Source organism: Drosophila busckii, chromosome 2L (genome assembly GCF_011750605.1).
Source record: "Drosophila busckii strain San Diego stock center, stock number 13000-0081.31 chromosome 2L, ASM1175060v1, whole genome shotgun sequence".
NCBI lineage: Eukaryota > Metazoa > Arthropoda > Insecta > Diptera > Drosophilidae > Drosophila > Drosophila busckii.
In genome coordinates, this window is record NC_046604.1 from 9500052 (window position 1) to 9526987 (window position 26936).

General features: G+C 36.8%; 2 protein-coding genes across 2 annotated transcripts in view; one reads left to right on the plus strand and one right to left on the minus strand.

Annotated features, from left to right (window-relative positions):
- The window catches only part of LOC108607437 (semaphorin-1A), a 128495-nt gene that overhangs the window by 64221 nt on the left and 37338 nt on the right, over window positions 1-26936 (minus strand).
- LOC108599070 (larval serum protein 1 gamma chain) lies at window positions 4799-7304 on the plus strand. Its single transcript, XM_017985857.2, is given in 3 exon segments — window positions 4799-5081; window positions 5139-6614; window positions 6617-7304. Coding segments are annotated over 3 exon segments (2322 nt in total). The 5' UTR covers window positions 4799-4871; the 3' UTR covers window positions 7253-7304.

Genomic DNA, 26936 nt, shown 5'->3' on the forward strand with positions numbered 1-26936 from the left:
CGATAACTAAATGTTATTAATTATAATAGTAATTGTTAATCAATAAAAAAATTGCGTAAAAATAATATAAATATTTATTTTTGAGCGCATTTACATAATTATGCTAACGACAATAAGTTTTCTAAGCGCAATAAAATAGGTAAGTAAAGTAAGTTACTAAAGAGAACTCAATGAGTGCGAGAGACAGCGAGCCTGGGAAAAGAAAATTAAATTCAAGCTTTAGTAACCCGAAGCGCGATAAACTGCACTTGCCGCTTTTATTGAAATACTCACAATAAGATTTTAAATTGTTGCATATCTTTAAATTAAACTCGACTGCCAATGTTTTATCTCTTTTTGTGGGGGGAGTAAGTTTTCAATTTATTATGAGCCACAAAGTCAGCAATTCTCTTCGGTCTCGCTATTTCTCTCTATTCTATCTCAGCTCATATATCTAATTGTAGTTTTTGTTTTAACTGCCAAAGCATTAATAGCGCTATAAAATAATCGAATCGAATACACAACAACGATGACGATGTATTTCATTTCCTCAATGCTGTGGCTGCTGCTGCTGCTGCATTTTTATTGCAGTTGTAGCTGTGTGTGTGTTTTTTATCATGTTTGGCAATTTATTTGCCACTAGTTGTTGCCACAATATTTTAAGATGCCACAACAAGCGAAAAAAGTAGTAAAAGAAGTGACTATAAAGCAGCCAAAATCAATGGAAACATTTCGCGTTTTGGCATAAATTTACTTGCGGGCCAAAGCACACGCCCAACCTACCAGCCGCCCACGCTCACGCCCACATGCTGTGCACAGCAGTCACATAAAAAGAAAAAAACGAAATTTGAAAAAAAATGTGGCATGTGGCAAGTAGAGCGAGAGCAGCAGAACTTTGTAACCCAGATACGGTTTTGGAGTTCGATATTTTTGTTTATGGTCAGAGGCCTGCAGGTGTTCGGGGCTTTTGGGCTTTTTTGGGTTGGCCGTCCTTTAGCGCTGGGTGTGTGTGTGTTTTGCATTTCAGCACACACCGTTGCAAATGGCGAAAAGTGAGAAGCCAAAGGGAAACGCTAGGCGACAACAACAATAACATCGAGCACAGCATTGGCAGAAAAAAGAGAAATAATAAATATATTTTGGACGCTTTCAAACGCACATGGGGTCGACTCTCTAGCATTTGTGTGTGTGTGCAGTTAAATATTTTATGAGCTGCGTTTGGACTCTGTGCGTTGCTTTGTGTCGTCATATTGCAGAAGCTGCCACAAAAACAAACAAAACAAAATCTATACATATACATACAGTGAGTCAAAAATGTATTGGCATTTGTATGGCAATTGCAGCGAAAATTTGTATTGTGTAAGAAAAAAGTATTGCATACTTTGCAGAGCACACAATAATTACTTTTATTTAAAATACATACATATAGAAAATATTTTTTAGCACATTGGTTAATATATTATTTGTATTTAATTTTTTTTTTTATACAATTTGATAGTTTATTTTATTTATTTATTTATTTTATTTTTTAAATTAAGCAATAAATCTAATGTTTAATAAAATATTTACAAGTTTCTAGTTTCATATAAAAACAGTTAACAATAACGCCACCAACATGCTGCGCCAATTCTTTTTTCACTCACTGTATGTATGTGGTAACAACAACCTGCAGAAACTTTGGCTGTTGCCATTTCCTGTTGCTATGTTGCTGTGTTTCTACACCTTCTTCTCTTCTCCCCTGCTTCAGTATAGCGAATTTATGAATTTTCTGCACACCCAGCACTTAATTTCCGTGACAACTTTCCGTAAGTCCCATGTCTTGCGAAAAAAAACAAGCACACAACAATTTTGCCAGGTAACCACAGAATAACAAACAACAAGCAATTCCGATGCATACTGGCTTTAAAAATTGATAAAATAAGCTAACGTATTTGCTTAAAAATGAAAAAAAAAACTTGTCGAAGTGGATTCAACCACGCCACAGATAACTCGACCTGAACGCAGCGCCTTAGACCACTCGGCCATCCTGACTTGAGTTGATCGCAGAGCTAAAGCGCAAGTGGCTTACAGCTAAATAGCTAAGCTATTTATAGCTGACTTTAAGAATGGCGCTTTAAAAAAAAAGCTAAAGCGAGTGTGTGAGCGAGATAGCGCTAGCTAGCTAGCAAATCAAAGTTACAGTGCCTGCCAAATGCGTGTGCCTGCATTGTTATTCTAAAAACAATGAAATGCATATAGCAAAAAAAAAAGAGAGTAACAATAAAAACTGGAATATGTGTGCCACAATGTTGTTCAACCCCAACACCCCCACCGCACCACCCACGCAGCTCACATGGCGCAGCAGCACTTGAAACTTTTGCGCCATTGTGTTGCCCCCAAGCGGCCTCTACAAACAAACATATGTATGTACATATATATATAAATATTGCATATAAGAAACGCCGACTTTCTCTTTCAGGCTCATGGCTTGTCCCAATATCAACAGCAATTCCAATGCAACACACATCACACACTCACTAACATAACACTCACACCACACTTAACTGTAAGCATAAAACAATTCATTAAAGCAGCACGCTGTGTTAACCCAGATCAATCATATTAAGGGCTGAAATTCACTCTTGTCACTTTTTTTTTTAATAGCTCTAACCTTTATTAATAATACGTTTAACTTATGCACACAATGTCACTCTCGGTTTTGCTATTAATTTGCATTTTAAATAAAAGTGCACTCAATTAAGATGGCGCCACCAAGCAGCAGCAGCAAGCACTTCACATAACTGTTAAAAACTCAAATATTCCATTATCTTGAGTTCAACAAATTCAAATTAATTTGATATCAGCTTAAGCCAAATATTAATTATATAATCATAATAAATTTACAGCTATAGAATGATTAAATTGACTGCTTATAATTGCTACTTTATTATTGTTAAATGCTCTGTTTAATAAAAATGTAATTTGTTTGTTTGCTATTTATAATTTAATTTTTTTCTGTGGGCAAGAAAAATGCATAAAATCAAAAAATCGCGCAAATGAGCAAAGTTTTCTTTTGCAACAAAACTCTTTCCCTTTTTTTTTTGTTACTTGCAACTTCAGCAAAAAGCTGCTGAATTTATTGCTTTTGAAATGCGGTTGCGCATAAATGTGCAGCCAAAGCAACAAAGCAACAAACAAACAAACAGACAAACAACAATGGCCACAACTTTAGTTTCAATTTCTTTTTTTTCTTCTTATATTTTTTCGTTGTATATATATTTTGCTTTTGGTCTGCATTGTAAGCAGGCTGTGGTCGCTGTTGATGCCACAAGGCCCACACGTAAATGAAATGAAATAAAATGAAAAATCCGCACATAATTGCAAATGCGTGAGATATTTTCCAAATGTTGAAATTATGAAAATTATATGAAAAGCGAATATTTCAGCAGCATTGCTTTTTAAATATTCCAAGCATGTTCTCGTTGTTGGGCTTTTGTATATAAATTTGTATATTTATGCAAATAATCGCAGGTGCTTAGAAATAAACAAGTTCTAATCATCTATAGTCAGCAGACAGCTTGTCACATTAAAATGCTGATAAGCATAAAGTTTTGTTTATTTCCATTGACTCAACATTAAATTATGATATTATGGGAATGTTCTCGAAGCTTCTTTGGCATTTAAGCTTTATAGTTCGATTTAGAAAACTCTTTAAATAGTTTCTGAAAGAAACTTTAGGGCAGCAGCTTTGTGATAAAAATAAGGAATAGCTAAATAGTTTAAGGAAAGATTTGAAATTACAGCTAATTTGTCAATCAAAGAAATGTAATTATATATTTGAAAATTTTGAAGCGCATTTACTTGCATTATTTAATGCTATAGCTTATTTATATAGCAAGTTCTTTTTAAAATAATTTGTATTTAGATACGGCAGTAAAACAAATTAATGGCCCATATATATGTAAATACAAATTATTTAACAAAAAGACAAGCCAAATAAAATAAATAAGGTTTTCCAATTTGTCTACAAACATTTGAAATATTATACGCTACATTTTTGTGCCAAACTAATTGCAGTTTATTTAAATACATTTTAATTATATTTATTTCTGTTATGCAGAATGTTCAATGTTATACAGCTTCAAAAACTATTGTAAATAAAATATGCTTTTAATGTTACACTAGTGCAATAACTGTGTTTTTATTTTTGTTTAGATTAGTTTAATTTCAGCAATTTGATTGTTTTAATTACATTAATTTTTTTTATTTACACTGTAATGTTACTATTTTTCTGAAACTCAACTGAAATGTAATTTATTTATTTAAAGGTATTTTTCTTTGCAGTGTGCATAAATTTCTATTATGCCTAGTAACAAAGACATTTAGTCTATAGAATTTGAAAGTTCTTTTAAAGCCGCCTAACATTGCTGTAATTATTATGCATTTATACATGAGTTTTTTTTTAAATTCTTAAAGCAAGCGCATGGGCTTATCATATCTTAGCGCATAGCGCCTTAAAGTCCCGTGTCATTGAACAGTGTCAAATACATAAATCTATAGACTATATGTTATCAATTACACAATACGTGTCTTCAAATTGCTGCTGCTGCTGTTGCAATTTACTGCTAAATTGCTTATCAGTGCGCAAGCTTATGCTGATCCAATGTGCAATTCAAGGCTATAGATAAGGCTTGCAGCTCTATTTTTGGGTTGTCTAGAGCATAATGTCGGGCCTGTTGATATGATGCAGCAATTGTTGAGAAGCAGAGGTCAGGCGGCAGCATGAGATTTGTGTATAAAAGCCCAATGCAGCGGCCAGAAAAGTATCAGTCTTTAGGTGTTTGGTACTAAGAGAACCAACGACCGGAGCAGCATAAGCAACTTGGAGCTTGGAACTTGAGATTGAAGAAGCCATGAAATTGACTTTGGTGCTATTGGCCCTCGTGGGCTGTGTAGCCGCTTTCAGCGTGCCTACCACCCACAATGTGAAGGTCGCCGACAAGGAATTCCTCGAAAAGCAAAAGTTCCTGCTCGAGATTGTCTACCGTTGTGAGGATCCCCTGATGTTCGAGGAATACATTAAGCTAGGACACAAATTCGTTGTGGACAAGTCTATGTACAGCGTAAGTATTAGCAACGTTTGCTAAATAAGCTTGGATCTCTACTTGCTTGTTTTGCAGATGTTCACCCATGAAATGGAGAAGTTCTACGAGTCCTACAAGATGGGTGCTCTGCTTCCTAAGGGCGAATTCTTCGGCGCCTTGGTGAAGACCCACCACAAGCAGGCTTATGGTCTCTTCAACTTCTTCTACTATGCCAAGAACTTCGAGATCTTCAAGCAGAACGTTGCCTGGGCTCGCATGCACGTGAACGAGGGCATGTTCATCTATGCCTTGACTTTGGCTGTCATCCATAAGCCCGAATTCGAGGGTTTGGCTCTGCCCATGATCTACGAAATCTTCCCACAGTACTTCTTCAACAGCAAGTTCGTCTATGAGGCTGAGAAGTTCGATTACGATGTCTGGAGCAAGTACATTATGTACGAGAAGGAATACAAGGATATACTGTACAAGGATGTTAGCGAATTCCATGACAACTTCTACTTCTACACCAAGGACTGGAAGACATGGCAGTGGTGGAAGATGATGGGTCTGGGCGAGCACTGGTACGTTGAGGATAAGTACTTCCTGCGGGAGAACATTGCCACCTACAACAAGGATCCCAAATACGTTGACATCATGAAGGGCTTGACCAAGTTCTACATGCCTGTGGACTATACCCGTGACATTTCATTCTTCAACCACGAGACCCAGATGAGCTACTTCACCGAAGATCTTGGCTGGAACTCCTTCTGGTACTATCTGAATTTGGATTACGCTTTCTTCCTCGATGGCAAGCAGTTCGGTTTGGAGAAGGATCGTCGTGGCGAATTCTGGATCTACAATGTGCAGCAAATTCTGGCCCGTTACTACCAGGAGCGTTTGTCCAACGGCTTGGGTGAGATTCCAGAGTACTTCTGGTACAAACAGCTGGAATTCGGCTATGATCCTCAGCTCATCTACTACAACGGTGTTGGCTTCAGCTACCGCAAGAACTACTTCGAGTATGAGACCTATGGCAACTTCGAGATGCTCTCCCAAATCCAGCACTTCTTCGAGCGCATCAACAACGTTCTCGACTCTGGCTACTACAAGACCGCTGATGGCGTTGTTATCGATCTGCACAAGCCCGAGGCTGTCAAGTTCATTGGCAACTATCTGCAGGGTAATGTTGATACTTATGACAAGTACTTCTTCAACTACTACTACGTGCTGTCGCATATGTACTTCGCTGATGTGGATTACTTTGATATGGATGTCTTCCCACATGTGTTCCTCAACTTCGAGACCATGATGCGCGATCCCTTCTTCTATACCTTCTACAAGAAGTTCGCTGATGTCTTCTACAAGTTCAAGTACAACCTGACTCCCTACACCCATGAGGATCTGCACTTCGAGGACATTCACATCAAGGATGTGACCGTCAGCAAGCTGGTCACCTACTTCGACATTGTTGACTTTGATACCACCAATCTGCTCAACGACAAGATGACCTTCGTCGATGGCAAGTTTGTCTGGGACAAGACCCTGATGGCTCGCCAGGCCCGCCTCAACCAGCCAGCCCTTCGAGTTCGACTTTCAACATTGACTGCAAGACCGCCCAAAAGGGTGTTGTGCGCATCTTCCTGGGACCCAAGTTCGACGAATACGGTCGCATCATCCCACTGAAGTACAACGCACAGAACTTTGTGCAAATCGACAGCTTTGTCTATCCCTTCGTTGCCGGCCACAACACCATCAAGCGCACCTCCAAGGAATTCACCTGGACCGCTGAGGATCGCATTACCTACACCGAACTGTACAAGTATGTCATGCTCGCCCATGAGGGTACCTATGACTTCCCCTTGGACATGACCGAGCCACACAACGCCTTCCCCGATCGTCTGGTCCTGCCCCGCGGCTGGGAACATGGCATGCCCATGCAGTTCTACTTCTTCGTCTCGCCCTACAGCGAGGAGTACGAGCAGTTCTCCAACTTCGACTACACCTACTCCTCAGGCGTTGGCTCCGGCACTCGCTTCGTGGACAGCAAGCCATTCGGCTATCCCTTCGATCGCAATGTCGATGAGTACAGCTACTTTGTCTCCAACGGCCTGTTCAAGGATGTCAAGATCTACTTTGTCGATCACTTTGCCAAGTACTTCGAGAAGAAGTATGCCAACTTCGGCATGTTCGACTACTCCGTGGAGTACTAAACGACTTTCGATTTAACTTTTAAGTAATTGCAAAAAAAAACTAAAAAAAAAAACAAAAAAAAATTCAATGAAGCAAAGCTTTCAATAAATAAACAACAAAAAAAAAACAAATTACAAGTTTAATTATTTCACATCTTTGCAGCTCAAACTATTTCAATGGGAGATTTTGCTGCAAGGACTAATTGCAGCTGCGGCTTTTGCATGCCACAACTGTCTTGCACAAGTGGAACATTAAAAGCTTTACACTGTTGCAAGCTGGTTTATGTGTCATTGTTGCCCACAGAACAAACGCATTACATTCGCATTCGAATCTCAACCGCAAAAACTAATAATAAAGTTCACATGTTATGCGAAAAAAAATAGGAACAAGCGCCCCCTGCACTCAATGCGATAGCAATGCGGGTTGCACAGTCAATTGCCTTGTTGCAACTGCAAAATGCAGTTATGCTTGCTGGCTTTGATATGAACTCTCGCCCCCTTCCTAATACAAAGCGCGTTTACACTAAAGATAAAGCGAGGTAGGGATGGCGGGGCTGGTAGCCAATAACGTTATCTGCGCCGATGTGGCAGGCAACTGATAATGTTGCATCAAACGCATTTGCATTTGCTATTTCATTAGCTAACCAGCAGCAGCTGATTGGCACTTGCTGTTGAGAGGGTGGTGGGTGTTGTAATTCTAGAGAATTTTGGCTTTAAGCCTAATGCGATTTGCTGCTATGATGCAAGGACATTTAGCCACAGTTACAGCTTAATAGGGTATTGCTGGTAGTTTTGGATCAAAGCGCAAGAATAGATATTGCAAGTTAATTACTTTAGCTCAAAATAGACAAAACTAAATATAAGCCATTAATACAGAGCTACCATGGAAAAGAGAGAGAGAGAAAACATAGAGAAATAGTTCAACTGGATAAAGCTCAAAAGATTCTGTCATAATAATATTAATAATTATTACAATAATTCACTTTTGGCTTGTTCACTTTTACTTTAATAAGAAAGCTTTGCTGCTTATTGAAAATTAGCATTGCCACAAATATTTAAATTGAAAAATAAATTAGGGAAACTTTAATAAAATAAAATGTTTAGCTCAAATTTAATGCTGGTATTAAATGGGGCTGTGTACATGCTAGCATACTAATCAGAGATAGTTTTCCCCTAAGATAAACGAGCTTAGTGCGTTTGGGTCTCACTGGGAATCTCTCACATATTTTTAATTGATTTCAGCGTCGTGGCGCTCGCTCGCAGCGTCTTGTTATTTGTAACAATTAATATCCAATATCTTTGAGCTGACATCATTAGTTTTTGCCAGGGCTGCTGAGCTGCTGGGCTGACGCTCTTGTCTGCGCGCGTGGGAACAACAAAAACTGATATTATCAATGGCGCCGTAAAGGAGTCACGCTGTATAACAAATACAACACAACAAAAGCAGCAGCAGTAGCAGGAAAGAAAGAAAAAAATCGAGTAAAATGGCTGCTGACTCCTTGTCCTTGTTGTTGTTGTGTCAGCCATTGATGCTGCATTTGACAGACCATTTATCATTGCACTAATTGTGTATCATTAAAAAAAAAAAGAGAGAAGAATGTAAAGAGATAGGGCGAAGCGTAGCCCTGGGCTGATGTTAATCCAAAGGAAAAAGCGCCGCAGTCAAACGTTCGATGGGCGCGCCACGAGCCGCGAGTTGAGCTGCTGACAATGGCAGCTGCTGCTGCTGGCGTTGGGGGCAGCGGCGACAGCGACAACGACAACAGAGAGCCCATGACAGTGATAGAAATCTGTGGCAAGCAGATTAAACGTGTTCGTTCACTCAAAAGGCAGCAAGTAAACAAGCGAGAGCTAGAGAGAGAGACAGTGAGAGCGAGTTTGGGAGTGGAAGAGCGAAGTTGTGGCAGCATTGTCAGCAAGTGCGGCAGTTGAAATAGGCAAGCGAGCGTTGTAAAAGTCAGTCATGATTATTGCCCAACAGTACGCGCTAAAACTAAATTACTAAAGCTTTCAATTTAATATGCAACATAAGTTAGCCGCAGACTGGCTATAAAATTAAATGCTAAAATTTCTTTTTTGACAATGCAATTAGTAGAATATTTAAATAAAAATTTTGACAAGTTGCCAAGAATTTTCTAAATTTGCAATTAAAAGTATATTACAAATTTATTGCAATAATAATTTGTTTATTTCATTATGTAAACTGTTGAGCTGAAGTCAAAAATTTAAATAAATGATTGTCGAAGAAGATGCAAATTATTTAATATTTTTATTATTTATTTAATTATCATTTTGACTTAATATGCAGCAAAGATTAAAAAAAATCTGAATTTTATTTCATAAATAGTTAATAAAAATATTTTATTTATTATATATTGAATGTATTTTCAGTTTGGAGTAACTTTAGTTTCACATAGAGTCAGGTTTTGCTCATATACCGATAATTATTTAACTGCCAGCCAAAGCATGTCCTTTCTATATCCGTCCACACACACAGTGAAGTTGACATAACGACTGATGTATGTTAACGTCTCTCCATGTGCGATGCGCCATGAGTTTGCGCTAAATGAGCTAACACAGCAAAATCGCTGAAAGTAGTGGAAACCCTAAAGTTCCCCGTTAGAAGGCTTCGAGAGTTCCATTGTTAATGCCCCGCGCGTCGGCACAAATCCATAATAATAATAAAAATTTCGAAGCCCTGCCTGCCAACTGGCAATGATGATGGATTACCCGACATCAACATGCTCTCTCACTCTCCCCTTGGCTCGCTCTCGCTCTCACTCTCTTTGGCTAAGCGCCTGATGAAAATGTTAATGTCGTTGCCAATCACTTTGTTAATCCGTCCAGTGCGGGTTAGTTGATTTGCTTGCTAATGAAACTGCTTGCAACAACAAAAACAATTAAGCAGATCTTTTGCTTAGTCTGCGTGTGTGCCTCGTGCCTCGTGTGATAAATCGCTAAATTATAGTCCCTGGCCCAAGCGACTAACTAACGCAAGTTGTCACGTAATACATTTACTAATTAATATTGATATTTGCTGTTTGCCTTTGTCTCTCCCATACTTTCTGCTTAGCCATGACTTTTAGTTAGTCAACAAAAAATTCAATATGCCACATCGGACTTTTCATGCGACTGTTGCATGTTGAAACTTTAGCAGTGGCACATTCAATTTTTTGTTGTTGCTAATTGGTAAACAAAACTTCATTTTTTTCTCATTTCTGCATCGGTTTGAATTTAGGTTTTAATGAGCGACATGCATTCAGTTGATATGTGCAAATATTCTCATGTGTATGCGTAAAAATGATATCAGTTTTTATTCAGAAAAATGCATAACAATATTTTACAGCAACTTCTGATGAAGCAAATATTAAACGCTTATTAAAATTCGTTTTATACGCTTTATACAATTTACTTTTAATTTAAATGAATTCGGCTACGATATTTAAGGACTTAGACTATGCCAACAGCAAAACTTTGACATACAAATGCAAACAAATCATTTCTCAATCGTTCCCTGAAGTAAAATATCTGACTGAGTCCGAATATGTAAGCGTTTTTGGTCTTCAAAATAAGTCATATTCTTATAAGTGTATTTAATTCATAGCAAATACCTTTATAGTTAGGTTAAAGATTCATTCTGACAGTTCAATTTCATATAGTTTTGAACAAAAAATCAACTTTGATTCTAAAAAAATGTTATTTTAATTTAGTTTCTTTTCAGATGTTTAAATAAAGGTCCATAACAATAATAAAAGTTATAATTTTTATATTCAACAGTCATATTATTGGAAAAAACAAATAGTTCGACTATTAAAAGACTTTTTTTTAACCATTTTGAATATTATCAAATGAACGCCGATTTTTCATTTCAATTATTTGCAATCGTAATCAATTGGTATTAAAAATATATGTATCACCTAAGCAACAAATAATCATTACGATTATTTTCTATAAATAATACAACTGTTTTGCATTTTAAGCAAATTCTAATTATCTAACTAGCCACAAGGTGCTGCAACTAAATATGTACCACAAAATTTTAATGATAATGACTAGCAGGCGCCAAATTTGTAATTAGAAATTTGTTTCGCATAAATTTGGGAAATCTAATTTTGTATACTAAACTAGTAGTTCCATGTCCTTTGGCTATGACTGCTTGAGTGCGTCATAATTACACGACTGCGTCGTCTCGGCCTTGAGAGTGAAGTGTTGCAAATTAAAAAGCTAAACACGTTTCATGTTTCATGCTCTCACGCAAATGTTGTGTGCAAACAAAAGGGAGGGAGAGGGGGAGGAACATGAGCTGAAATCCTAACTTTAACATGCTCGTAAAATGTGAAAGCAAATGTGCCACATAGGATGCGTGGTCGGTATGCCAAATGCATGTACGCCGGACAGACAGACGGACAGACGGACGGACCAAGCGACCTTATGAAAAGCGTCAAGCGTCGATGGCAATGGGCAATGTCTATGACCATGACTGGTAGGTTGTCGCTTCTATGTATGTGTGTGTGTGTCCAAGCAGTGTTGCCAGATGTTATTCTGAGTAAAAATAAGCTACTTAATCTTGCACCTTCCCAGGGAAGCATATGAAATATTATTAGTTTAAGATAATTTTTGCTATTTTGAAGATAATTTATCGACAGAAAAAAAGTTGCTTCTATATTCTTATGCTTATAAAATATTTCATTGAAATTACGCACACATTTATTATTAGAAAATGATTTCAAATCAAGCCTGAAATAAGCTAATGTGGCAACACTGGTGTCAGTTTGGCTTGGCTGACGCTGGGGCTGGCTGTTGGTGACTGGCTGACTGGAGATCATAAAAGCAAGACGCACAATAAAATCCTGAAATGTGTCTGGGGCTGAGCTGCATGCTGAGCGAGTAATGCAAAACAATTTTCCATGGAACAACTGATAACAAAGGCAACTGCGACGCGACGGCGACGGCAACGACGACGTACAAATATTTAATGAAATCAAGCTTGAAGAACAAAATGCAATTGTTGCATTATTAATATTATGCGCAATTGTTGTGGCTCAAGCGTGAAATCGCAGCAAGGGCGAGCAAGGATGAAATGAATGAAAAGTGCTGCGCAGTCTACGGGATAAGCCGAGGCCCGTGCCCACATGTAACCGGTACTCTGGCAATCATAAAAAGAAATCAAATCGAGCTAACAAGAGTAGCGTATAGTGTACTGAGGCGTAAACTCAGCCGCAGCAGCGTTGCCAACTTTCTCTACTTTCAAGCGGGGAGCGGAGTGGGGTGGGGGGGCTGCGCTTCAAAAGGTAGCAGCAGAAAATGCGGTAATAAAAACAACAATTGAACACAGTTATGATTGAAGTGGAAGCAAAGCACAAACGAGGCACAAAGCGAGATACACACACACACACACACACACATACACAGACAGAATGCGGAACTATGCACTAGAGGGTTGTGTCTGCTGTGCCCATGTGACTGGGAAATCTGCAGTCGGTGGTGGCAGCCACCACCACCGCAACCACCATAAGGACAATCAACAGCATCTCCCATTCCACGCTCCCCTCCCTTCGTAACGCTGAAAGCTGCTGACGTTGGTTTTGTAATTTGTATCGATCGATTTTGATGTTTTGTTACTGCTCAACGCAAGGCCCAACACGCATTTTCGCCATTCGTACGTGTTACAGTGCAAGAAAATTGAAAAAGCTTTCACATTTATTTTAATGATTTCGATGGCTTTGTTAGAATTGTTTTAATTTGGGATTAGTTTAAGTGATTTGAAATAATTGTAGAGAAATTATGGCAAGTTTCAAGCATTAAAGCGTCGCTACGAATATAACGAAACTTATCGATAAGTAATCATTTAATAATTTTAAGTCCCATGTATCAAAGTTAAAAAGTATTCAAAAAGCGTCGAAACTTATGTATTCATTAATGTTCTGCCAACAACTATAAGTTTTGAATAGTGTAATAAAATATACTGTAACTCTTATTCGATTAAAATTCTTCTGTAAATTAAAGGTTCAAACTCATTAATAGATTAATATTCATTTCTGAATTATTATGTTTTGAATATGGTAAATATAACAATAACTATTTGTCGTATTTTTGAAGCATGAGTCTGTTAGATATTAAATTATTGAAATAAGTAAACTTTGTACAATTATAAAAATTTTTAAATTCTGGGGTATTTCTAAGATATTGCTAAATATAAAACAAACCTCAAATAATAATTGAAATAGCTATCGAGAGCCTTTAAAATATTTATATTTTTAAAAACTTCATACATTATTAGTTTAATTTATATATTATCTTTCTATCAACATCAGTATTTGCTTTATGCGTTTAAGTGAATATATATTAAAAAAAAGCTCAATATTTCGCACAGTGTATGCACAGTGGTAAATGTAACTAACGTACAATTATGAGCATGTAACTGTCTGTGTGTTTTGTCGATGGAACTAAGCGCGTGTGCCAAAAAAAAAAAGAAAAACAAAACAAAGAAACAAAAAAATTGAAGCTTTCGACCTTTGGGAATACGCGTAGGCCCGAAAATTCAAAAGAGAGTGGCAGATAGCAAAGAGACGAGAGAGAGAGAGAGAGCGTAACAAAAGTTCAATTGCTTGTGCACAAGGCGTTGGCTACTACATACAGTGAGCGACATAAGTATGCGCAGCAGCTCTGTTTGCATTTCGAAACTATAGGCAGCCAAATTGCGGTTTACAATTTCAATGGGACACAATAATAGGCAAAGTCTGAGTGTGATGTGTGTGTGCGGTCAAAATAATTGTTATCGTTACTTGAGCAGCAGCCGAGTCGATTGCGCCAAGGACCGCACACTCCAAACATTATAACGGTTCTGCGGTAATGTGATTAACATTCAACCAAAGCTTCTCCTAATGACCAACTTGTCGGCTTAAGCTGCAATACGAGAGTGTGGGGGTGGGGCGATGTTGGGCGGATGGCTGGCTGGCTGGTTGCCATGGTGGCTTTGCCAGGGGCAAAGTAATAAGCAAAGTTATTAAACTTATATATGTGCATGGCTGTGTGGCATTGATTGGCGGCGTTTGCTTGTGCAACGCGTCGTATGCGTAATATGTTTGCATGCGCATTTCCATTTAAAAATTACGTCTTGACTCTGCAGTCGTGCAGTGGTGGTTGTATGTTGTGTGTGTGCTGCACGAATAATTGCAAATTAAAAATTGCTTATTAAAGCAGAAAAACGCCCGCAGTCAAGCCCTGAAAGCGAAGCTCGTAAATAGTACAGCAATTGCCTTTGTCTGTGTGTGTGTGTGTGTGTCCGCCGTATAATTTGACCGGTTGCGGTATTGCATTCCGGCTTTGCTGTCGCCGCTCTGTCTACAGCCGTATAAAGTGGCATAGCATTTTGGCTTTAATGCCCATTAATTAAAGTTATAACAATGGCATTTCTTATTAGCCAAACCCCAAACTCAATATTATCGTCTCCCGTTTTGTTTGTGTGTGTGTGTGTGTGTGTGTAATTTAATTTCTTACTCAGTTTACATGCTGCTTTACACAATTTGCGACATACCTGCAAGTAAGTAAAGCAAAATATAATTAAATTAGTATTACAATTGTTAATAAATTGGCAAAAGGCATAAAAGCGCTTTGGGCTTTTTTGCTCGCATTATTCCCGTAACAAGGACAAGCATACAAAGCTACTTAGGTTAAGCTCACAAAGCTGCGTAATTCTGCCCACAAACTAATTACATAAGCAATCAAATTTGATTTGCTGCGCAATTATAAATAGCAGTAAATATAATTACATATTGTTTTATTGCAACAAGAATGTCAATTAAGGCAAGAGAGAGAGAAAGAGAATAGAAACGAAGAAAGCGCAAGCGAAATGTAAAAGTTTGCACAGCGAAAATTACAAATATTTATTCGATTCTTTAATAAAATAAATATATGCATATAAATATTTATAGCTTCCAAAATTGTAGGAACGTTAGTCAACAATAAATTTTGGCTAATTTTTGCGTATTTATTTTTATATCAAGCCAAGAGATAAAGCGAGGGAACAGAACATTTTAATTTAATAACGTTCAACAAATAAAACCGATTAAGCTGAAAAGCCTTAAATTAAAAATTTATAATAACAAAAAAAAACTTATAAAATGTTCTACACAATTTTATTTAACTAAATAACAAAAACTTAGCTACTCTAAATTCTACTAAGCAGCTATGAAGAAAAAGATTTAAACCCATAAATATTTAATTTTATTTTATTGTTTATATCCGTTCTACTTAAAAATAGCTAGCAAATTTTGATAATCAATTTTTTAATTGTTTTGGTTAGTAAACTAGACAGTTTAGTTTTTCAAACTCTATCGTTTGGTGCTCTAGGAATGCGTGATTTATGATAATTTGAACTTTAATTCTCACTCTTTTGGCAGTGGCATTAACATAATGCCAAAGCAACTTTGGCCAACTCGCACTGGCTGCTCGCTGGCTTAAGCTTTAATGCTGCTTATGATGATTTGAAGCCCGAACGCTTAATGCTGATGAGAAAATTCAGCGAGCATGCGAGAGAGCGAGCGCTGAGCACAGCTGCGAGCTCGAGCCACTTTAGCACTCTGGGCACATCAGTCCAACTCAAGCTAGCGAGCCAAGTTAGTCAGCCAGCCAGCCAGCCAGCCAGATAGATATATAGATATAGCCGCAGCAGCAGCAGCTAGGACTAACGAGTAGTCGTGGGTCAACATTAATATTTGAACAACGTACGTTTGGCCACGCTCGACTCATTTTTTGCTGGCTTGTTGGCTCTTTGGCCGTTTGGCTATTTGTCTGTTGTTGGCTACTGCTGTTGTTGATTATTCAAGGATCAGGCCAAACAAAGCACATGGCAACGCAGCTGCTGTGGCGTATATAAATTTTTTTTTTTTCAAATGCGCCAAGGGGTCTAAAAAAAAAGCAAGCAAATAAAACTGCCAAATCAGCACAAAAATTTTTTGTGTAAAAACAAAAATAAAAACTAAACAAACTGCAACAGCAGCGGGGGACGCAGCAAAATAAGCGGCGTACGTGTTAAGTGGCAAGCGTTGCAGCATAGCAAGAAGAAGAAGAAGAAGCAGCAGCAGCAGCTGAAGCAGTGACTGTGGGCTGAGCTTGATGACTGCTGAAGTTCGTCAGTGTTGGAAGTCAAGCCAAGTCACGATGCGCTCAACAAATTTTTGTTGTTGCTTCTGTTGCACGCATTTGTAAACTTTATAAATCAGTTCGCGTCGAAGAAGTTGCTGTTGCAACAGCAGCGAGCAGCGAGCAGCGAGGCAGTAAGTTTCAAGTGGCTGCGCTGATGCTGCACAGTGGTGCGAAGTAGTGCATACATTTAAAAACTAAATCAAATTCGTTGCTATGGTAAAAAGTTAAACAAACAGATTCACAAAATTTAATGCCGAGTAAGAAGAATGAGAAAGCTTCGAGAAAACTATTTATTATTTTTTTTTTATTTAGAATTTGTATTAACTTTTGATCTGAGCGAAACAATTTGTGAAGCAGGAATTAGATTTAAATATAAAAAATTGAAGCCAAACTAAAAATGTTTGCTAAAGCATAGATATGAATTCAAAAAAAAAAATTAAGATCAAAATAACAGAATGAGAAGAAATTGAAAATGCCAGATATTATAATTTTGGATCCTATACACTTTAAATTATAATTATAATTTGTTTTTATTGATATTATTTTTTGCTTATATTAAAGTTTTGTTTAAGTTCAAATGCCTCAAATATATTTAATGCCCACTGTGCATCATATCTTTTTATCATTGCATACTTCAGGGCGTGCCTGGTTGATTTGATATCTGAGCTCTGCGGTTGCTTCCACTACATTTTCCGTATTTTAAGGTAATTGAAGCACTGAGTGGTAAAAAAGAAAATTTAATTTTCAGCGCTCAGGCAACACATGTGTCCCTTAGTTAACATTCAAGTTCTGTAATGTTTGCTCGCAAACTTATGAAATAGCAAATCGCAGTCAGCGTCAGCAACTTTTTGCTCGTGTCAAATATTAAAAACATGAAATAAATAAAAAAAAAAAACGTGCAGCAGTCAGAGCAGCGAACGAACACGACAACATAAACATGCAACTTGCAACTTGAGCACGAGTAAGTTTTTCGCAAAAATAATTCCAATATTTATTGCAGTTGCAAATGCAAAGCGAACAGCAAAAAAATGGAAATTAAATAAAACATAGCGACAGCTAGAGCACTACATAGTTTATAAAGTAGCAACAAAAATACAAAATGCGAGTCAACAAATAAGAAATGCGCATAAAAGCGCGTAAAATGGAAAATAGCCAAAGGGCGAACATTTGTTGGTTGGCAGAAACTGAAAACTGTTGACAGCTAAAGTTGAAAATAAAATAAAGTGGCATGCATAGCCGACAGTATGAGACGCTGTAAGCAAGTATGCATATGCCACGCCTACTTTAAGCTAAATGCTAATTATTACAAACTTTTTAAACTTTGCTTTAATGCAAAAATCGCTTAAGTTATAAACGAATTTTTATTAAATTAAATAGGTCGAAAATATGTTTAATTTATAGTGCAAGTTTGATGTTAAAAAAATATTTTATGTTAATGCTATTTTGCATTGACTTATTATAAATTGTATATAAAAAAATTTAATATATTAATAATTCTCAGCTTAGAAGTTTGTAATGTTTGCTCAACTAAACTTTTGCTTAGTTGCTGCTTAAGCGTTTTTATCCCCACCCATCCCACTAACCATAAACATTTTATGAACTACTTCAACACTCAGCTCAAGTGTCAATAATTTATAGCTGATTTTTTATGAATATCTTGGCAATTGTGCGCATTAGTTTTTATGGCTTTAAGTTGCTGCCTAACGATTTATATATGCAGCAGCTTAACTCTTATGCATACAAATAAATAAACACACACACACGCACGCACACACTTACACATAGACAGCGACTACTAAGCAAGACAGCTTGTGCTCTAAGTCAGGTTCGCCTCCTGGCTCCTATAACATCATTTATATTCAACTTGTTTTCGACGCGTCTGCGAAAACTTTGAGGACGCCAACCGCACACACAAACTCACACACACATATACACGCGTATATACAAATAGAAATTTATGTGCATGTGGCAAGCATTTTTACAGCTTTATATTATATGTGTGTGTGTGTGTATGCGTCACTTGAACGCACACAAGCAAATGTTGTTGCTCAATCGAAAGTATCAAATTGCCCACAATAACACTTAAAGCCGACATCTAAGCCAAAGTCAGGAACAGGGCTGTCAGCCTCAGCAACAAAATGAGCAAAAGCCATAATAAAAATGTTAAATCCCAAACAGCACACACACACACATACATTTTTATTTAAGCCAAGCTGTGTTCTGCCTAATGTTTCAAATAGAAACTTTGATTGATTGATAGCAAGTTGTCATTTCGAAAACTCTAAAAATGCTCAAATACTTCTTTTGTTAGTTTAGCTGCCAACACTTTGCGTTTATCTATGACATTCTATGACATTAGTGAGTTTTTTGCTACTGTACAAAATAATAAAGTAGTGCTTCATTCAAATAATAAAAAGTTTAATTAAAGATTTTATTTATTACGAAGCATTCAGAAGTAGCTGTTGTTTAGCTATTAATAAAATGCATTGATTTTCAATATTATATTTTTTAGTTATTTCTGAAAAGTCAGTTCAAGAGGGTGGTAACTTTTATTTTGCAAGTTTTAGAGAATTTATATTTTAGAATATAAAGCTCTTAGCTGTATTAAATATTCGAGAGTTTATATTGAAAGTTAATTTAATTTATTATTGCATAGTTTATTGCTTAAGAATCAAAAGTATGTTTTTATTTATTTAATTAATTCTTTTAAAATATTTTGAGCCTCATGCTTCAGCAATTTGTTCAACGTTTAATATTTAATCAGTCAGTTGCTTTTTGTTTTGTACTTTATATAGCTCTGATTTTTATAGTTCACTTAGACCCATCGAGTTCACATTGCATAATAAATTCAAGCTGAATTGAAATTATCCATTGTGCCATTTTCTAAAGATTTTTATGCATTTTTTTTTCTTGCAAAGCTTTCAAATATTTGCTTCTAGCCATTTGCACATTAATCTCAAGGCTCATTCAATTTTAAGCAGCTTGAGCCCTTTTTTCCATCGTCGTTGTTGGTGATAAACCATTAAATAAATTAAAAGCCAAACAGCATCGATTTCCAGACAAAAGGCAATGGGGCTATCATTCAACTTTAAGCTGCCCACGGGGACGATCCCAAAAAAAAAAGAAGCCAATTCAAATGCTGGTCATAGACTATGCAAAATCTTGGCCAACACACACACATGCACCTGCAAATGTCGAAGCAGAAGTTTTACGCTACGTTTTAGAATTTCATTAGACACTGAGTTCATGTTGGGGTCTCGGTCTCGGAGTCTGTGGCCATGCCCTGGGTCTGCACTGTGGCCATCTATCAAGCTGGCCACCACTCTGAGCTAGCAGCGTGCATTAGCCGTAACTCTCATTATGTCCAGCACAAGTTGCAGCTTGGGCCAACGGGCTCAACCCATTCAATCACGCTATTGCCAACCCCACTGACAAATTGCAAATACGTACACAGATTCTCTCCCGCTCTCTATGCTGGAAAAAACGCCAAGCCGACCACCCCAGCCAAATGGCCAACAAACAATTTCCATTTCCATTTCCATTCTCATTGCACATTCACATTCGCCTGGCCACAACTTCTCTGCCTGCGTATCTGGATGCTGCTGCTCTGGGCAAGCTTGGGAATTGGTTAGCTATGGCTCTCGCTCTCTGACTCTCTGACTCTCCGACACTCTCTCCACTCTCTCCACCAAGCAAGGCGCTACATTATTCGGTAGCTGCAGCAAAATGGATAAGTGAACTGGGACTCTGGGCCGCTAAGCAAAGTGACAGACACTGCCAGAAATTTTGCAACGTACAAGTTTAAGTTTCAAATACCTGTAAGCTAATGATTATTAATCATAGTTATTGCTAATGCAATTAGCTTTTGCTTAAAAGCTGAACAATCAATTATTTTATAATAAGAAACAGAAATAATTTCACATTTTATTAGTTTGTCTGATTATTTACATATTTCTAGACGAATTTGTATTATTGCAATTGTTTTGATTGATTGATAATATAGTTAAGAAAAATATTTTTTAATTTATTTGTAATTCCAAATAATTAATGAATTAAAAATTCAAACATGCAATAATTAAAAATATTTTTTTCAAGTTTATATATATATATATTGATAACAAGCTAATGATTAAAGTGTATACTCTAAATACATTCATTTATATTTAATGTTTAATGTTTTAATTCAAAGTTTAGACAAAAACATATGATGCGCTCAAAAGTATGCTATACTTTTATTTCTTAAGCTCTCAAGCTCACATGTTGCTGCATTTTATTCACACTAATTAATGCAATTTTCGCACAGTGTACTGGCACTGCATATCGTGATGAATGCACTAAAGTCTAGCTGCTCCTGCCCAGGTGGCCGTAACCCAGGTTCAGCTGCTGCTGCAGAAGTCAGTTCTGAATTATATTTTTTTTTTCACTTGTGTTTAGCTATGGACTTTATGTTGGAGTTAGATTAGTGTTGGCTTTTGCTAGCTGCACTTTTCACAGTTGAATGCAAAGCGTAACAAAAAAGATGAGAGAAATATGAAAAACTTTCACACAGCTGTGTAAATTTGCCAGCGCTACATACAAATCGCTAATCAAGTTTTGCAATTTTTCAAAAATTCAGCCCGTGCTTCCTTTGTAGCCGAGCAGCCGCCGCTTCCGCCATGTGGCAAAGTGGGTTAGCGTGTAAAACTGTTAAAGCTGCTGCGCGGCTCGCGACAACTTCAGCGAGCTTAATTAAGTTTCATTCTTTTTTCAGCTGCTGCTGCTGCTGCTTCTTCTTCCTCTTGTATGTAATCAGGCATCGCAGGCAGGGCAGGCAAAAAGTTTCGCTATGTAATTGGAAGCGTCAGGTCTTTTATTAGTCGAATCAAACAATAAGCGCTGATTAAATATGAACATTAAGTGTTTAACAAGTTTGTGCGCAACTTTCTGCTTTTGAAATTGAGCAAGTGAGCAAGTTTTTTAAGACACTTTTGTGTGTTGAACAAACGCAAGTTGGCTTTTGTTAATGCTTAAGTAACTACAAATTTATGCATTAACTGCTGCGCTATTTGGTATAAATTATATGAATTTAATAAACTAAAAGTCAAGCAATCAAGGCAGCAAATTAATAAACATATTTACCTACAATTTTGCTAAATTAAGCGGCATTAAATAAAATGTTAATAAAAAAACACACATAATTATTAGTTTCAAACGAATCGAATAGATAAATAAACAAACTGAAACTAAATATATATTTAAATCAAATATATATTGCGTATTTATTTATTTTCATTTATTTAAGTACATTTATTAAAGCAATTAAATTTGAAATATTTACCTAATTAGAAATACATTGTCTGCAATTTAAATAAAATGCATACAAATAAGCTAAAAAAAAATTCTGTAAGCCAAAAATAAACTAATTTTATATAAATATTAACTATACATATATTTGCACAGCTAGTCAAAGCCACTTAAACTGTTAATTCATACATTTCTTATGTTAATGAAAAAAAGAAGAGAAACCGCAAATTGTTTGCATTCACTTTAAATATTGAATTCGCGCACTAAAAGCAATTTTTTAAATAAAATTAAGGCGCACATTTATTAAACTACGGCCGCGCCTAAAAGTGCGCAACATTTTTGTGTGTGCTCGCTCGGCAAGGCATTTCCACCTGACTTCACTGATCCCCCATCCCTCCACTTTTTGCGTGTTGTTTATTTTTTATTTTCGCCTCAGTCGTTGGCTGGGACCTCAATTGTTTTCAGTAAAAAATTTTCCATCGAAGTGAGCAGCATGTGTGGCACTTTTTTTTTCAATTATTTTTTCTCCGCATATATTTTTGTTTTGTAATTTTTTTTGCTGCTGCTGCTGCTGCTTCTGCTTCTTGTTGAGCTGACACGGCTACTTGACTTTTGTAGCCTGGCCGAGGCACACACACAAAGTTTTCACTATTTTTTTTTGTTGTTGCTGCTGCTGTTATGAAAAATCAGGCAAAAGTCGTTGAACGCCAGAGAGAGAGAGAGCGAGCGAACGAAACTGGCAGCACAGGCTCGTCGACATTTATGCGACGCGTCCAGGCCAACAAAATGTTGCAAAAACAAGAAGAAAAATGGTTTACGTATCAGTCGAGGAACAAGGCAGAGGCAGCTGTCAAATATTAGTTCTTGTTAGTGCAGCGACTGCTACGTATGTGTGTGTGTGTGTGTGTGAGTGTTGTGACCAACATTGTTGGTCAACATGCTGTGCCAATGTCTGTACCACTTCCCCCCCCTTTCCACTTCTTTGTTTTTCTCTGCCCATTGCCCGCACTTGTTATAATTGTGTTTGCGTTTTACACCGTTCCCACCCCACACCACCCCACTGCTAATATCTACACACACTTGTTCGCAATGTCATAAAATTTTTGCTTGTTCAGCAGCATTCCACTTAAACATTTTCTTTTTTTTTTCTCGTTGGTTTCCTTTGCTTTTCTCTCTATTCTCTGGCTGTTGCTTTTGTCGCTGTAACATCTTTTGGCTTTTGGCCTGCGGTACTTACAGCTCTGCCCCATTCACTTTACTAGATTGAACACAAACTGCGCGAACAACGTGGAAATGTTTGCCCAATACAATGGGCAGCGCCCTCTTTATGTTTTAAATAAGAACTTTAAACAAAGCTCCAAATTAAATCAAATGAAAAAGGTCAAAGCGCGACGTTTGGCTTGCTCGTTGACATTAAGAAATATTTAAAGCAATTAAACTAAGTTGAAGTCAACGATTCAGGTTGACATTTAAAAAAAATATTTACAAAATTCAAATTTGAGCGTTATGCAATAAAAATATGAATAAGCAAATACTTGTGGGCTTATTAAAATTCCATGCAAATGCGCCTTTGATGGCTAAGGCCAAACACAGGCGACTAGGCCAAGAGCTACCTGGCTCAGCTCAATGCCCTTGAGTCTGGCTCACACAATTTACGTGTGTGTGTGTGTTCACAATTGTTGCCAAAACAAAAAGAGAGTGCAACCAACTTTATTATACACTTTGGCTTTGATTATGAAATGAGAATAGCTAATGTGTGATTTATTTTATTTTCGTGGGCCTAGAAAATGGGGTTCCAACTGTTTTGGAACTTCAAAATGCCCTTTTAATTTTTTTATAAAATTGTCAAAGTGTGTGTAGCAAATAGAATTGTGTAGCCAAGCCAAATGTTATTTCATATGCGAGAGCGCGCGCATGCACAACAATTGCGAAGGGCTGGCAACCCTGACAGCGACGAGCGGGCGCACGTGTTAAGCATATTTAGTTCATTTATTTCAAATTAGATTTTTAAGCGCAACAGGACTAACAAGCACAAGGGATATTCGTCCTGCCAGACCGCCAGGACCTGCAGCGCAGACTGGCGAGTGTCAGCGCTGATAAGACAGAGCTCTCTTCTTCTTCATCTGTTCACTCTACCATGCTTAACTGGCTGGCAGGCGTGTTTGACTCCCTCCACCCCCCCTTTAGACCCTTTGCATATATTTTGTCATAATTTTTCTCATTTATTTTTATTTTTCTTTGCTTCTTCATATTTTTTGTGCTTTTGCGTTACGCGGCAAATATTTTTCCATTTGCTGATTATAACGGCACATGACAAGGGTGTTTTGCTTAAATTCATTTCATTTTAACATTTTTTTTTTGTTCCATGCCGCAAAGGGTTATAAATTAGTAAAAGTTTTTTTTTTTGCTGTTTGTTTGCGGTCTTAGGCGTGATTTGAATAAGTTTATTAGTTGCATTTTTTTGCTTTAACATTTAGACGGCTACGATAGCATTGAATAGACTAATATGTTGGCTTGGCTTAAAGCGATTTTTGCCGGCAGTAATTCTCCATTCGGGTTTTTATATTCATAAAGGTGTACTATGGGGCAATTAGTTAGGTCTTTGATTCTCTGACAACTTTTCGAATTTCAAATACTACTCAACTTTACTTCTTGTTCAAAGTTTAGTTCGGTTAAGAAGTTAAAGTATTTTATTTATTTCCATTGTATACATAAGAAGTTCCACATTTGCAAGAAATTTTGCTTTTATATTAAACTTCAATTATTATGCTGCTTTTAGAGTAAAAATAATTGACTTTTAGTCAAAATTTCCTATTAAACTCAACACTCAAATAAGGCTTTAAAGTTAAACGCTTATCCAAGAGTTAACTAAACTTGTTTCAACTGCTTTTATGTTACTTGACAGCACTGTCAACAGACTGTTTACTATTCTATTAACAAGGGCTCCATAGTACCTGCTCAATTTCCATCAGCCACACACAGTAGCGAACAAAGCCATTTTATGGTTTTAAGCTAGCAACTGTATATATATATATTCTATATATCTATGTATATTGCTGGTGACAAAAAAAGACAGCGTTAACATAACTACATGATAGCAAAGGATTATCTATAATCTTGGATACACAGGAAATGGGCCCAGTCCATTGTGTGGGGTCAGCTTAGTTCAGTTTGCTGCACAGCTTTTTGTCAGCTTCGTTTTTTTTCAGGTCTGTACTATGTTGACTGAAAAATGCAAAAACTTTGAGAAATTGCTTGCTGCCTGATCTGTGAATTAACAGGCTGACTAACATGGCCACTAAGCACAAGCACTTAGGGCCAGCAAAGAAAAAAGTGAAACTAAAGCAAAGCTCACACTAGTGTGGCAAGCAATTCATAGGAATTTCAATCAATACAAAAATATGGCTAGAAATAGCTACAAGAGAAAGGAAATGCCAGCTTTAGTTGCTAGTTTAGTTAAAGCAAATTTTAGAGAAGAAAGTAGAAAATAAAATATGGTTTGGGCAATTTGCAAAGCAGTTCTGTCTTCTTAAGTTACATGAATTGAATTAAATTGTGTATTTAGCTTCGATACAAAATGTGTGCAGCAAATAAATATAAATATTTTATAAATTATGGCGCATTCAAGTTCATATGCTAAAAGTACTAAGCTACATTAAGTTGAATGACTTTAGCTTTTAGGACCATTTAACAATTTTGTGGCGCTTACACTGTCAGCTTAAAATTCCCTACCACAATCTGATTTGGGCCTATTATCGTACACTCAGTATAACTCTTGTAGCAAAAATATTATTAACAAGCAACTTTAAGCATTTCTAAATTTCCAATTTTTATATTATTTATATTTACTAGATATATGTATATAAATTTATATATATTTAATAAATATTTTTTATATATGTAGCTTGTAGCAATTTTGAATTTTCTTTAAACTTTTTGCAATTCAAAAATAGCAAAGTATAGCCTGGCTATAAAATTGGCAGCACTGGCTCCCAAAAATACATAAACATGTGCTACTAATAGTTGACACGCATATTTATGCACTTCTACACACACACACACATGCAGCACATTTATCTTATGGATAGCTCGCTTTGCTCTGCAGTATTTCAAAATAATTTTTGGTAAACTGTTTCTCCCTCACACACACACACACTCGTAAATTGCACTAAAAATGCAAAGAGGTCAGCAAAGCACCAAAAGCAGCAGTCTATAGACATAAACTCATACACACACACACACACACACACACACACACACGCACATAAGCTATAATAAAGCACAGATAATCTAAAACTTTATTGACGATAGCTCTATCTAGTGCTCAGTGCCTAGCTAAGGGAAGAGACAGAGCAATAAATTTTTGTAATTTGTTTTTTGCCTTTTGTGCAAGTGTTTTGGGCAATTTAATTTCAAAATGCGTTTATCAAATATGCACAGAGCTTTATTTCAAATGTGCAACATTTTTAACACATTTTCCAGCAGCTGTGCAAATAGAATATTTTGCTATTTTTCTAGCTCAATTAAGATAAATTTACACTTGCTGTCGTCCACTTCGCTCTCTCTCTCTCTCTTTCTCTCTCTATCAAAAAGTTCATCAATCATTTTGGAAGCTGGGAGCAGACAATGCAAATAAAATACAATAAAATAAAATAGTTGACGTCGTTTCAAACTAACCACATTTGCATTGGAAACAAAAATCTTCATTAAATATGTGCTAGCAATTTTTGCAATTGTTATTATATTTTCTATTGCTCCAGCTGTGTGGCAGCTATGATAAGTGGCAAGCTTTTATTCGATTACAAAATAACATTTTGCCAAAATTTAAGTATTTTACAATTGCTTTGAAATAAGCTGAATAGCAAAATATTATCAGCTAATATTCCAAGCAGACACACTTGCCAATGTTTTTGTTTGTTTTAAACACTCACTCGCTATTTGGCAAACAATTTATGCCAGCCAGCTTTTTGTCGCTTTATGAATGTCAAGCAATTTATGCCAGCCAGCTTTCCGTCGTTATAAATATGCAAGAGCGAGCAATTGCGTAGCTTCGTTTAAATGAGAAGATCGCATACGAGCGCATACGATCGCTTCGTCTAGTCAGCTTCGTGCTTCGCTTATCTGTGAATAAGTTTGTGTGGGTGTGTGTGTAATTTCATGCAGCTGCAATTGCTAAGCGAGCGGCTCCTGCTCTCGTTTGTTTGTAGCTGAGCATTTTATCTATAGATAATTTTATATATAAACAAAACGTCGCTGCGCTGCTCTGGGCTTAGTT